The 14,778-nt window shown below is 36.9% G+C and overlaps 1 protein-coding gene across 1 annotated transcript; it reads right to left on the reverse strand.

The window, feature by feature from the left end:
• Window positions 1-8,340: 8,340 nt before the first annotated feature.
• LOC104625048 (fibroblast growth factor 14-like) lies at window positions 8,341-13,344 on the reverse strand. The gene is made up of 3 exons (XM_010292578.1): window positions 13,264-13,344; window positions 12,260-12,458; window positions 8,341-9,669 (listed from the first exon to the last, which is right to left on the reverse strand). Exons 1-3 carry the CDS (start codon window positions 13,342-13,344, stop codon window positions 9,533-9,535), a joined length of 417 nt encoding a protein of 138 aa, XP_010290880.1. The 3' UTR covers window positions 8,341-9,532.
• Between the last annotated feature and the right edge of the window lie 1,434 nt (window positions 13,345-14,778).

Here is a 14,778-nt window from a genome sequence, read left to right on the forward strand (position 1 = left end):
AAGTAATAATTTTTGTGATTTCAGGTTCCTGCCACTGTGGAAAGTGCATCTGTTCTCCACAGGAATGGTACATTTCAGGCGATTTCTGCGAATGCGATGACAGAGACTGTGACAAACATGACGGTCTCATTTGCACAGGTGCAGTATAAGCTAACACTTAATTGCTCTAAGAAACAAACTGTGTTGATGGGAATTATGTTAGACAAAGCCCAGCTTCTTCTTTCTCCACTGATGGAGGAAGTGCATTTGCTGGTTATTCAATCCTACTATAATTGTTTCTTTGTGCAGTGTGATAATCAACTTAAGGTTTCAAAACAACAGTTGAAAGCCTGAGTATGAATTTAAACAAGTAAGACAGCTATGAAATTCATCAACAATTTTCACTGTAATAAACTACAAGTTACTGCTTTTTGGCAAAGGATGTACAGTGTCAGCATTATGATCATGAGATTTCTTTAAGTTTCGTTCTCTAACTGGACTTTCTATGTGTAGAAGGCATTTAAGTCATAGACAAAACTCACTTGTCTGATGATCTTTGGGTAGGTGAGAGGCATAGCTGTGTGGGTTCACAGAGTTTCCTGGCAATCAGACAGTTCTCAGTGGGCGGCTGAAATACCTGTCAGTTTTTCTTATGACGTGGCTAGTGATTAAAGCGGCTTCACCTTAATATTGTCTGAGAGCTCAGGTAGCAGATGCAGATAGAAATGGGCAGGCTGCCAGCAAACCCTCATGACAAATCTAGTGACAAGAAGCAACATGGGAATTGCTAAATTAACTGACTGGCTGCTTCCTGTTACAAATCTTAATTTTAGAAAGTCTTTGCTGAGCAATTATTAAATGTGGAGGAAATGTGCAAGCCAATTAGAGTGAGAGTGGGAGGGCTGACAGTAGTAAATTGTGTCTTCCAGCTAGCCCTATTAGCAAGGGTCTTTTTCTGGGGGCAAGTAGCCAGTAGAGAGGCAACAGGAGCCTTTTCTTCAGCTGCAGCACCTTCATAAAGTCAAGTAGGAAGAGGAGCTCACATTGGAAACCCAGGCTGTAGAGGTCTCAAGCTAAGCATCCAGAAGTCATGAAAAATATTGAAATAAAATGAAAATATGGCTCTCGGTACTTAATGTTTCCCTGCTGCAAAATAAGGCCAACACATTTTTAATCTAATACAGAGTTTGACGTATTATTTATTTGTATAGCACTTCTGAAAATTTAGGTTTAAAGTTTCTCATGTTCAAAGTGATGTTTTTATTGCTATGCTGTTTGTAACTTTTTATGCCTTTTTCTTTCTGCGTAATAGTTAAAAGTAATCTTGTTTTTCCTTGCACCTGGAGGTACAGTGTGAACACTGAGCCTCAGCAGCTGGGTACAAATAGTGGTGGCATAATTACAATATTTGCAATTCTGCCGATGGAATTATCGAGAGAATGCTATTAACGCTTTGTACACGTAGGTTTGGGGTGGCTTCTTAATGCAATGGTACAGTAATTGCTTCCTTCCAAAGGAGAAAAAAGGGTGGCGGGGAACAATAAAGGAACAATGCCACTACTTTAGGATGGCTTTTTACTTCCCATAAAACATATTTTAATGTAGTACATTTCAATTATGCTAATTGTCCTTTATTCATTCTGTTCTAGGCAATGGTGTTTGTAGCTGTGGAAACTGCGAGTGCTGGGAAGGATGGAATGGAAATGCTTGTGAAATCTGGCTGGGGAGAGAATACCCTTAACAAAGGAAACCGAAGACTGAGGGGGTTTTTTGTTTGTTTTTTCTGTAGGCTGCTAGAACATTTAATTTCAGAAGTACTCAGTGTGTGGGTGTGCATGCACGCATATGTACATGGGTGTAAATATTTCAGAACACTCATTTGAAGGCCTGCTCCTTAAAGAAATGCATGACAAAACTAAAAAAAAAAAGTAAAAAAAAAAAGTCACTTGAGAGCAGGACAGTCCAAGCTCTAAAAGGTGAAGTCATAAAATGCTGACCTTGTGGAACTTCTCCGGAGTTTTTTGGTAAAATTCAGTGGGACTGAGATTATACCCATAATACCTATTTCTTAAGCAACCTTTGGAAAAGGTATAACAAAGCCTTTTTTTTCAACATTATTTACTTGGTTGTCACCTCTCCATATCAGTATGAAACAGTATTCCTGTAGAAGACTAGCACTAATTGAGTATTTTTCAACTAATTAATTTGATTAATTGATGGTGCTTGACAAATACATTGTATAGCCCTTTTTTTCTTTCTAACAGCCCTGATTATGCATCAGACCATAAATTGAGAGAAGCTGTAAAGAAGCTTATCAAAACATTAATGATTTTTTTTTTTGGTCAAAGAATTGTATTTGCATGACTGAGGTCGAATTACCTGACAACCGTAGACTGAAGACACAAAAAGTTTGAACAGACCCTTGTCCACAAGAGAACTTCTTCGTTTCTGTGGTTAATATGTCAGTAAGTTGGTTATCTAGTCTACATACTACGATACTTTCAAATACATAACCTATAGGACTATAAGGAATAGAAACTAATAAAGATATAAGTGTATGATTAGATATTCTGAATGTGTATTCTGCAACTCATATGTACTTTTATCATACTGTTCTATGTATGTACAGTTGCATAGTCCTCTGAAAAGTAAAGCAAATGAAAATTTGTTATACTAATAACTTCTAGGATGACAGTTCTGTGTGCTGTTAGAAATCACTGTTTGTAACAGATTTCACTGTCACACATGGTATTCATTGAATTTAGCTGCTTTACACAAGTGGGGAGCCTGAAGGTCAACTGACTTGAAAAATCAGTTATTTTATGCAGTAGCCTGTTCTCAGCCAAAGATGTTCAGACAATAACAACAAAGTAATTAAAGTTTTAATACAGTAAATACAAACAAAGCAGTGGTATGAACAAAAATTTTATTTTTATTTTCCAATGGTGAAATGCTGCTCAGTGTGAAATTCACATTGAGTTATGAATGATGCACAACTATTGGGACTTCCCTAACTTATTTACATATGAGTCTCTTTTTTTAATACATGTAGATTTGGCAGCCCTTGAATTCTTTAGAGCAAAAAAAGATACATACATTTTAGTTTCAAAAGTGTTTACATTTTGTGACACCATGATTGAACGAGAAATTGCTTAAATGGTTGGAAAATATTTCTTTTTTAATACCAAACTGTAACATTGTGGTTTAGGTGCCAAGGTCCTGATTTTTGAAGAGGTACATGTCTCAGCAATAAGGGAACTATATATCAACCAAAAAAGGTATTTCCATTATTAGCCTAGAAATTAGTTTTCTTTTAGAAAGGACAATTTTGAAATAGGAAAATACAGTGGTACAGAACATGTAATAGAATGCAAAAAATTTAAACAAATTTATCGAATCACTTTTATTATTCCCTCTTCCCATATAGCTTGCTCTTTCTTTTATCCAATTTTTTCCTTAACCTGGATTCTTTCTTTCTAAAAACAAAGCTTGTGAAACCCATGTTCTCAGGGAGTATAATCACCAAAGGTCCATGCATAACCTGTATAGAAGTTATGCAGATAAATAACGAGACATACATCCCAAAGCTGCTAGCTGCTCTCTTTTCAGATAACCAAAATATCAGGCAAAGTTCTAAAGTGTATTTATACAGTATAAAGAATCTTCAAATTAAAATTCATCTTGAAATTATAGTTTATATTTTATATCTATAACCCTTAAACACTGTAGAGCTTAACAGGAATATTTTCTTAAATTTTAACATATGTGTATTTGTCAACCCTGGTGTCTGGAGAGCACAGATTTTTGGGTTTATTTGTTTATGAATACCGCTGACCTGAATCATCTTATAATCAGTGTTTTTTTGCACATACATTTTTCTGCTGAATCAGAGTACAAACAATGAAAGCTACAAAGTTCTCCTTGATTTACTTCCATTTGTACTTTGTACTGTAATAAGAAAATACTAGATAATCAAAACTCTTATCTAGGTTCAGTAGATGCTTTTGACTTGTTTCATGGCATGGTAAGCAGATTTATATACACTGTAGATCAGCCGTGGTATTTCATGTACTCGTATTCATAGACAAAAGAACAATTGTTTAGAGGGTTGTAATATCATATTTGATGCTTTTTATTTTGTAATTTGCTTTCATTTTAAATTTATATACTTAAAGAGTATAAGATGATTCTGATTTCTAGTTAGACTTTTTTTTTTTTAAATCAACTCCAATATTTTGGTTACTGGATGAATTACATAGCCATAGCATTTCAAAAAGTGTTACCCAATTTTTTTTTAAGGTACATACAGAAAAATATTAGAATATTCTAAGACAGCTACTGTCAGTGGTTCATTAAAATGTAAATTATCAAACAAAATTATGCTATCACTATAAGCCTTAAAGTACTAACTAAGACTACTAAAAATATAATGTATACATAAATTCCTTTCCAATTTTTATTCTGTTTCTTATAATGTTGCTTGAACATTCCCCCTGCTCTTCATGCTGAGGTAACTGGTGATGTAACTCCCAGCAGATCTGTTTTGTGGCTCATTTCCTCACTAGACAAATGAGATCCGAAGGAATAAGATTATTATTCTACATATGTGAAAATAATAGCTGTATTAATAAATTGTGATTTTACACTTCATTCCCTGTGACAGGAATTCCAGATACATAAACTGTAAAAGCAGGAAGAGGCGTAAGGGAGTGAAACATACTGCTTGAGTCTTCATACCTACTGGCTGTAAAAACTTGCTTCCAGGCCTGTTGCAAAAGGCAGTACTAGATGGCAAAAACAAGTTGGATAAATGGGGATTTCGTAGTGGGATTGATAAACCTTATAAACAAAAGATACTGTAGCCTTGCTTTCTTCTTACGAGAGAAAGAACACAATCCAGATACATGCTGAATGTTTCTACAATAGACTTGCAAGACTATGCCTATTGCATAGGACATATCTGTAATATTACCTATAAGCCAGCTGTGTATTGACTTGCTTCTGGAAATTCTTAACCTACTTGTGATCCTTTTTTCCCTGGCCATACTCTCCTCCGGAAACACGTCGATGAACATTTAATCATGTACCTACTCTGACATTTCTGATGCACTGCTCTTGCTTCTTTACAGAATGACATCTCACTTTGTAGCTAAATGATACAGCTAAATGATACTGGGATGACGAAAGCTAAGTTGGAATATTTCTGTGACTAAGTAATAGAACAAAAATTTTATTACATCTTTAAAAATAAGTCACAGCATTTGCATTAGTCATCACAAAAAAACCCATTATTAGACATTTCAAAATGCATTGCACAGAGCATGAGTTTATCTAAAGGGGCATTTAAAAGAAATATAACCTCCTTAGTCTAATTTTACTTGCGTTCCCATTTGAATGGAGCTGAATAATTTCTTCTTTATACCAATAAACAGAAGGATCAGCAAGACATACTTTTAATGCATGGACCAAACTGCCTGCTTTCACACCTCATTGCTTACAGTCATTTTAAACCAAGAGAAAAATTTTCCCAGTGTATATATATAAAGTCAGAGTTCTTAGTGTTGTTTCAGGTATATACCATAGTCGAAGTGAATTACTTTACTTTGTATTTGGGGGGAAGGGGGTTTGTTAAGAACCATCCTGACTCTACACAAGTTGAAGTTTCTGAAAATGACAGTATATTAACAAATTATTTGATAGTGGCTAAAAAACCCAGCAAATTAAGCAAAAGCTGTGTTATGTGAACTACACAGTACTTAAAAGCTATAGACATCTTTCTATAGGCTCTATCATGTGAGCAATCTCATAAGGATTCTTGTGTATATATATAAAATTTTTGAAGTACAACAAAACGGTGCTTTGTTGAAGTATTTCATATCTACTTAAAACTGGATTTCTAAAACTGTGCAGGTGTGACTGATTTTGCCAAGTAGAACTGTAGCTGAAATACATATTTAAAAAAACAAAGGAAAGAGAGAATGACTATGTGCAGTGTTAACATATGAAATAGTAAGATGAGGCTGGTTTGCTGTGCAAACAGGCTCTCAGAGATTAGACAAAACCCAGGAGAAGAACAAAATACAAAGCAAGCATGCAAAAGACCTGGAACGGTGCAGATTCACAGACAGCTGGACATGTAAGTACAAAAACCCCAATCTGTAAATACAAATTGATTCCATCAAGTTTACTATACAGTACTTTAGTAGTAACAGACAGTTGAAAACAGCTTTCACTTAACAGCAAAATTAATTTTAGAGGGAAGAAAATGGTGAAGTCTCATCCTGGAGAACAGCAAGAGAGGTATTATATTTAAGGAGCTAAAATTTTCTTTGGCATGGTAAAAGGGCAGAACTGAGTTTGCCAACCTATTTACATGAAGTTTCACCATCCTGTGGCCACTGCAATGATGTTTTGCACAGTCTATTTCTCACATAAACTTTTTTGTGGTTTTCCAGTGTGCCTTCGTATAAATGTTTTAGTCATCGTGTTGAATCTGTGTATACAACAAATAAGAATAAACACAAACTGTACAATGCAAACTCTTTGCATATATGTATGTAAATTTAGTAATACAGACCAACAGTTCTTTGACAGACACAACCTACTACATGCAGTTCATCCTTGCCATCCTCTGCCCATGCAACAGATGAGACAAGAGACTAAATTAAAGGGAGGAAACAAAGCACAAAGACCTCTTTGCTATGCTTAAACAGACTTGTAGAAAAAATATTTTTAGGACATCTATTCATTGGATTAAACACAAATATGGAGTCAACCTGTAGAAACAAAACCAGAAAATAATTTTTAAAAATGTAGTATTTCCAGTAGGTACTAACTGCTTACAAAAATTAAATCTGGCCTTAATTATAGCCCCCAAAACTGGTTCACAGATCATAATTACCCAGGATCAAAAGTTTAATGTAGAAAACAATATTTGTGTAGCCTCAGGCCATGAACCAGAACCTCCTTGCACGGCTCAGCCAGTTCTCCAGCCCCGTCTCTCCCCAGGCTCTTTGTACTCTGGGAGAGTAAAAAGACAGCTGGATGGGACATGAACACATGTATTTCTTCCTCATGAACTCTTATGAAATTCAGGTGAGGGAGAGAATGTAGCCTTCAGCTGTATTATCTTATCTTACTCAAAATGTTGTGAAGTGCTTCTCTTATAATTGTAGGAAAGCCTGGGGACTCATCTGGGCCCCAGCAGATAGCACAATGTCAAGGCTGCTGTCTCCCATGGGTTCTCCAGGTGCAGAGCAGGCCCCCAGCTCACCATGTGAATTGCTTTGGTTTGGTTTTGTTTTCTCAGGGATCGTGCACAAATCCCACTGGACCACATTGGATGAGAAGAGTGCACTGAAGTTTTTAATAAAGTGTTGTTTTTCCCACACACACATATTTAGTGCTAGCAGGCAAGGGCACAGTCTAAATCAAAGTTTCTTTGCATTTTTATTCACAGTATTAGAGTAGGTTTGTATTTTTTTTCTCTACATGGATAGTGGGCTTCATGCCTAACTCATTGCCTCCCTAGAAAGACCCAACATCAAGTGTTAGCTTGCTGCTCTCATATTACATATATAAACAAAAAAGTCTGGACTATGGGAAAAAAAACAGCTCATCTAAAATTTATCAGCTTTACAGTAGCCTCCTTGAAGAGTACACTGAATGTTGCTTATAAAACCAGAACACATTTGAAAACTAGTATGAAGAGTTCATTCAGACTGAATCAGTTGTTCAGCTGAGCAAACAGGGAGTTTGAAATAAATAACCAGCAAGCAGTCTCGGTTAGGAACTTCAGCACAAAGATATGATAAAATAAATTGCCAGAAATAAAATGCTAAAAAAGGCATTTCCTTTACATATCAAGGTAACAGCAAGCGGCCAAGACAACGTTGCCACACAGTTTTCCAAACTGAGGTACAGTTTGGTCCTTGTTGCCCTTTCTGAGAAACAAATACGTTCTTAAGCATACAGAGGGTACCCATATTTTTAGTCTTCTGAAAGCCTTTGACTAACTCTGTGGCATTCTCTAAATCTTTTTTTCCCCTCCCTAACATTGGTTTCATTGTTCACAAGTGACAAACTCAAAAGGTTAATGTTGTTTCTGGTAATAGCTTCAATTAGCTTCCAAAGTTTCAATTTTATAATGTTCTTGATTTCTTCTAGGTTCATGTAGGAGAAAGTACAGTATACAGAGATCAAGGCAAGGCACCTTCAATCTAGCAATTTGGTGGGCATATTATCCTAGGAAGCTGGGTGGAGGTACTGGGATATCAGTGAGATACATAGGACCGGACTCTGCATGCTTAGCTAAAAATAAAAATAAAGTTTTGTAATAGGTCTAGTTTTAAAACATTTTTTTAAAACACCAGAAATATTAAACTATAATTTATAACTACCCTTTGCATTGGTGCTGCAAAAAAGAACACAACAACATCCTTGCCCATGCTTTGCTAAGTAGGTGTTGGATTCAGCCAAAAATAACAATGGCATTAAGTTCAGTTCCTTAAAAACAGGAAAGGATTATATTTGAAATGGATTTAGGTAGCGCAATTCTGGTTAGTCTTATTTTTGTTTTTTTTATTGGTGGTGGTTGTTTTTCAGACAATGAAGATTTAGTAGATGAAAAATGAGCCTTAATTCAGGCCTACAAGGCCTACAAAATTCTTTGGACCCACTTTCCCAAAAACGAGTGGGTCTTGCTCGCTGGGCAAGGCAAATGTTACCATTACCAGTAAGCCTGTGATATGTATAAAACACACACACAAAAAGAAACTATAGGGGAATGCCAAACACTCATTTCAGAAAACTTCCTGTTGGTTGTGTTTGACACTTTTCCCTCCGCTACAATGCCAACCTCAGAAGCACAGTATCTGTTACTAAAGAGTATTCACATTTAATCAATATTGTAAGCCAGAGACAACAATCCTATTCTTTATAGATATAATTTGTAATAATAGATTTTTGAAGGCTTCCTGATTCCCTGATTGCTTTCAAAACTAAGCCACCGGCAACACTTAAGTTATAGAGAAACACAATCCCTGCGAAAGGTCACAGACAGTGGAGCGAGCAGCCTTATAAAAAAGGGAAGAAGAGAAATCTGTCATAGCACAGGTTTACAGCATCTAACTAGAAATTACTTGATTATTTGTGTGCTACAAAATAGAACTTAAACACATGGATTTTGCTGAAACTGGACTCAAAAAGGGATGATGGGCAATTGTCAGCAGGCAAGGTATCAAGTGTACTTGTGAAGTATGTCATTCACATGAAGTGTCACAGTCACAGAAAAGATATTAAAAAGGCATTCCAATATCTGGTAGGGCATTCCATGGTCTGAGTTTAGCTGGTTCATCCAGGTGTCTTCTTGTTGTGGTTGGAGCTACATGTTGAGATTTATCCACTTGCAACAACTCAGTTCAGAAACAGCAACGGGCAAGTCTGTGACTTGCCGTAGGCTGATCCACAGACACGGCCGAGGGGAAGTCTGGCAAGGATAAATCGCTCAACTGTACTCGGGACTCAGTAAGTCACAACACCTGTGAGGATCTGGCTATGTCGTCTTACTCTTGTTAACTGGTTTGCCGCCATTCATTATTGCAGACGCACTTGTGCTTTTACTTGGAGTTACCCCAGCCTTTGGCACTGTTTCTCCAATATCATGCAAAGATGGTTCTCGGTACATGGCAACTGCAGGGAGAAAAGAGAAAAGGAGAGACATTTTTAAGAATGTGTCTCATTTAAGAGCTCATCTCAAAGAGGATTGATTTCCTACAATAACTGATATTGTAATATAATCCATGTTCCTCTTGCCTGCAAGGGAAACTATTTACTTTAACAGACTCTCGTTTTGCATGACTGATAGCTTTGCTTGACCCTCCAAATTTCTCACGTCTTCTGTATCTGACTTCAAAACACAGTAGGAAACTGTATGCTTGCTTGTTTAATGGAAACTATAGAAGCCTTGGAAATTAAAAACTACTGTGCTGTCTTTGCATGAGGCAGACACACAAAAATGTACATATATGTACACACATATGTACATATATACACACCCCTTAAATATTCGGCAAGTTTTTAGAAGTAAATGATGAGATAAGGCAGATGGTGTTTAACAAATGGGATCATATGATACAGTTGTCTAGACCTAAGTGTTCTTTTTTAGTCCTGTGTTGCAAGACTAGGCTTGGGTTCAGTTTTACAAAGTTATTTGTACATCTGTCTTCCAAATCTCAGGAGCTTGGCCATGTTGTCTTTGGGTGCATATTGAAGAAATGTCCAGGACAGTGCTGTGGGGAGTACACAAAGAGGTTTGGGTTTTTTAGTTCCTCCTTTCCAAAAATGTGTGCAGTAGCCACTGATCTCCACTGAATATAGAAGCGCATAAAACTCCAAATTAAACTATTAACTGAATTCTTAGAGGAATTAAAAGTTTGCCCCTGGGCTTCAGTCCCTATCTAACCACTTTAAATCCTTTGAGGAAAATGCATGTGTTCAATTACACAGTTCTAACATTAAGCTGCCTTAATGATTAATGCTCTTGGATAATTCAATTTCATTTTCCATGTCACTGAATCAGGTAATATTTCCACTTATACCTAACTTCAGTAGCATTTATTTATATCAGAGCAACATTAAAAGTGATGTCAAAGCAGTCAAAGGAATTAATCATCACACTATGATTTTGGGACTGGCTGTCTGCTGCCATAGAGAGCACAATCCCTTCATCCCTTGGCTAATTAGAATTGGAGGCAGGAGCATCAAAGCACTGACCTTGATCTTCAATGGTGTGAAGTTTCATAATAAATATTAAGGGCCCCATAGCATCATTAACTAATCAAATACTTGTTCTAACATTTCAAATTACATAATCTAAATCCTTGTTATGGCTTCTGAAAGTCTGAAATTAAACATCTTCTCTAGAGTACACAGGGCTGGTTATGATCTATGTCTTAAGAGTGAGCCCCCATAACTGTGTTTAGGACACTTTGCTGTTTAATTGAAAGAGCTTGATGAAACAACACCGTGATCTACAAAAATATTAAGTTGAATAACATGAGATGGGACTATAAAGTAAGGAATTATATAGGAGATCTGTCATATTTGATGACTCTCATGGGCAACGTAAAACAAATTATTTTTAAGCCTTGTCTAAGCTATTATGATTGAGTCTGACCATCCAAACATAAATTTAAAAAGTCACTTACTTCCTAATCTGTATGAATTGATGATGCTTTTAAAAATACACTGGCTTTCCCTCCCTAGAATTCTTAAAATTTAATATAAAAAGATTGACATATAAAATGTCAATATTGTTGGGAGCTCAAGAAAATACTGTAAGCTTTTGCAAGAGATGGGAAGCACAAAGGCATCAACTTGAGTTCAAATATGAAGTTAAAACATAGGATTATTCAGATGCTTTCCTTACGAAACTCTAAAACATTTAACAAACTGATCCTTTAGTGAAAAAATTAAGTTAAAATGTTAAAAGAAATGAGACTGCTAACTAAAGCATTACTCAGGTATGTGTTTTCAGATGTTAAGTAATGAGATAATTTTCAGAATGACTAGGCTATGCGTAGCAATAATATCAGTGAAATTTGGAGCGCCATCAGGACAAGAAGCAAAAAGCAGCATAGGTTTATAAAGGCCAGCAGAATATATAGGATAACCCAAAAGTTCCAAGATACAAATGAATGTATTTTTCAGAGAAAGTGTGACATCATTTTAGTGTGTAAGGTTAGTATGACTTTTATTTGCTTCTACCTTGGTTTAAAGGCCAGCTTACACAAGTTAGTGCATTATATCAACTGGCTAAGTAATATAGTACGATTTGTTTTATAAAGAGACCTCTGTATTTTGTATTAGAAAGTTTTTCCTTTGAAATGCTGACATTTCATTCCATTCCCTTTATAACTCCCAATTATCCTACAATATCCATTATTCCATTCTGCTTAATAAAAGGCCTATTTTCTCAATGCAAGACTCACAACAGCTTTTGTCCCTACCGAGACGATATTTTGAAAACAGCACAATGCACTTCCACAAAAGACTTCTTTTCATGCAAACTGACCTCTTAATCCCTGGAAAAAAAAGTTTTTACGTATGCCTTTTCTAGCATCATTATGCTGAAGCACAAAACTGCTCCATGAATCCTGGGGACTGTCATTTGGAATGGCCCCTGTGCAGAGCACGCGCATTCACAAAGGGCATTTTAGAAACCTTTCCCTCTTCTTGCGAGATTTATAAGAGGAACTGCCAGCGACGGACTGAGCCTCACCTTCCAATGGCTTGGGTAGAAAATGAGCTGCTGGTTTTGTTTTCTTCACTCTGTTTCCTTTCATGACCTGCCCTTCTTTGTTCAGCCCCAAGAACCAGGCCCTCCCGGACTCCTGTTGTCTGTAGAGCATGGATGAGTAGATTACATAATAATTTTCAAAAACAGACTCCTTGAATTTGCACTCCGGCGTAAAAAGTTCCTGTGGGAGGAAAAGTAAATGTTAAACGATATCTCTAAAGTGCGGCTTCTGTTTTGTTAACTTACAAATACCTCTTGATAAGTTTAATATATGACTTATAATAAAGCTCTGCTTTGAGACCAGGAGATCTGTCTCCTTCTAGATGACTTCCAGGTGAAGCTATTTCACCTCCCATGGATGCCTCTGCTTTCCCATCTGTGCAACAGAGAGAGTGTATTTTCAAAGTACAGAGGAAGCGACACGGGCCTAAAAACACTATTTAAAATACAGGAATAATTATTATTGTGCTTATTCTTCTGATAAGATATTCTTGTAAAGAATAAGAAAATCTATGTTAAAATAACACTAATGAGAAAACAGTTGTTCGGTTTTACCATACTAAATATAACAAACTCCCTCTATGGTTCATAACAACTAATATTTGATACTTAAAAATTGCTGCTGCCAACATATTAAAATATATACAATTTCTAGAGTACACACAGCCTTAAACATCCCAGGAAAGCACTATTTTGATGTACAAATTTCTGCACAAAGGAACCTAATTCCCATTGACATCCTTGGTGTTCATCCCTTCAGTTCATACATTCAGTAACACAGGAGTTGTCCTAAACTCTTTACTAAGGTTAACCTAAGCAAAAACTTCTGGAGCCCAGCAGCCAAATTAACATAGCTTTTTTTAATAACAAAATTAACAGTAACAAAATAAACAGTGTGAACATCTACTGAGAAAGAGTTTACCAAAATATTTTGGAAAAATAACTGGCAAGTTAGTAAGCAAACAAAATCACATTTAAAACGTTACGAGAAAATAGGATTCTGTGCAAATGCGATTTTCAGACTTCGGATCCGGCTGCTGAAACCTGTGGAAGATAAGTCCCCTCATAAAAGCTGGAGGTAGATGGGGAAAAACAGGAGGTGGCTTGCTAAGCACAGAGTTCTCAGCCCTGAATCTTTTTCTTTATATTTATATTTCTTTCAGCTACCTTTCCAAGAAGTAAAAATCTGCAAATGCCATATATTGTCATTTCTTCATTCACAATATTTTTCTTTTTTTTTTTTTCCCATTTCTTTTTGCTCCTGGCCCCAAGCAGTACTGAGCTAACACTCAGCAGGTAATGTGTTTTCAGGGTCTCTATGCCATCCCCAGCTGTCTATACATTGTAAGAACTGCACAACTGTTTCTGCAACAGATTCCCTTTCTGAAAATCAAAGTCCTTAAAGACACAGTTCCCCATATCAGAAAGCACTTTTCTGAGTTTGCACTAAATGTCACTTAGTGCACAACCAACTTCTCCTACTATCATGGGGTACACAGTATTTTTATTGCCATGGATTAAGTTACCACTTGTAAGCAAAGCTGTCTTGACAGATATCAGGCGTACTACTTGCTTTCTCTATTACGGAGCAACTTTTAACCTCAAATAAAAAGAATTAGTGTATTTTCTCCAGCAACAGACTAAAGCCAGTTAGCTGGGAAATTATTTGCAAACTTGCCCTGAAACAAGTTGCTTTGCCTGTGTGAGCAAGTACACTCAGTGTCTACAGTCACACTCAGTTACTGGATGCAAAAAATATTCCCTGACGTGTGCAATGTCCATCTTTTTGCAGTACCGCTTCTTTACCGCCTATGTGCACAGCTGTATTTATTATATACACAGGCGGAAATGCAAATACAGTCCGCAACTAGATGCCCCGAAAGCTAACGACAGGAAATCCCTTAACTGCACCCTCTCCTTTGCCGCAGGGCTTTTTCTCTCTCTGTTCCAAGACTTTAAGACATCTGCTGCTTGCGTTACTCTCCTTTCCCCTCCGCTGATTTCAAATCACAGTAGGGCTCAAGGAGACTCAAAATAAAACGGGAAGGCAGGGTGGCATGCTAGAGGGAATGCCTGTTAAAGCCCAGCGCAAGCATTTACAGGCGAGTCGTGTTCCTCGGACGTTGAAACAGCAGATGCTCATCGGGAAACGCCTCCCCAGCTCTCCCTTATCACCTGCTTCGCTGCAAATGCTACCGCCTGTGCGGCCCGCTGAGGTTTACTTCCCTGTAAAGCTCCATTACGATAAACACGACTTCTTAGCCAGTCCTCACTTTTTGTGCTACAAACAAAAGCTGCTTGTCATTCCATGCTCCTCCATACTGGAGCTGGCTGGCTGCCCGTAAACGCTATTTTGTGTGTTTTCCCAAATAATATCCATCAGGATACTGAAACAAGATTCCTTCAAATCGTAGCCCACCTCTGAATCAAACCCGCCTCTTTTCTCTCTCGTTTCTTTGGCACGTGCAGTAGTGTTTCTGACAGTGCACAGCGTATGAAGC

Source organism: Phaethon lepturus, unplaced genomic scaffold (genome assembly GCF_000687285.1).
Source record: "Phaethon lepturus isolate BGI_N335 unplaced genomic scaffold, ASM68728v1 scaffold7178, whole genome shotgun sequence".
NCBI classification, from domain to species: Eukaryota; Metazoa; Chordata; class Aves; order Phaethontiformes; family Phaethontidae; genus Phaethon; species Phaethon lepturus.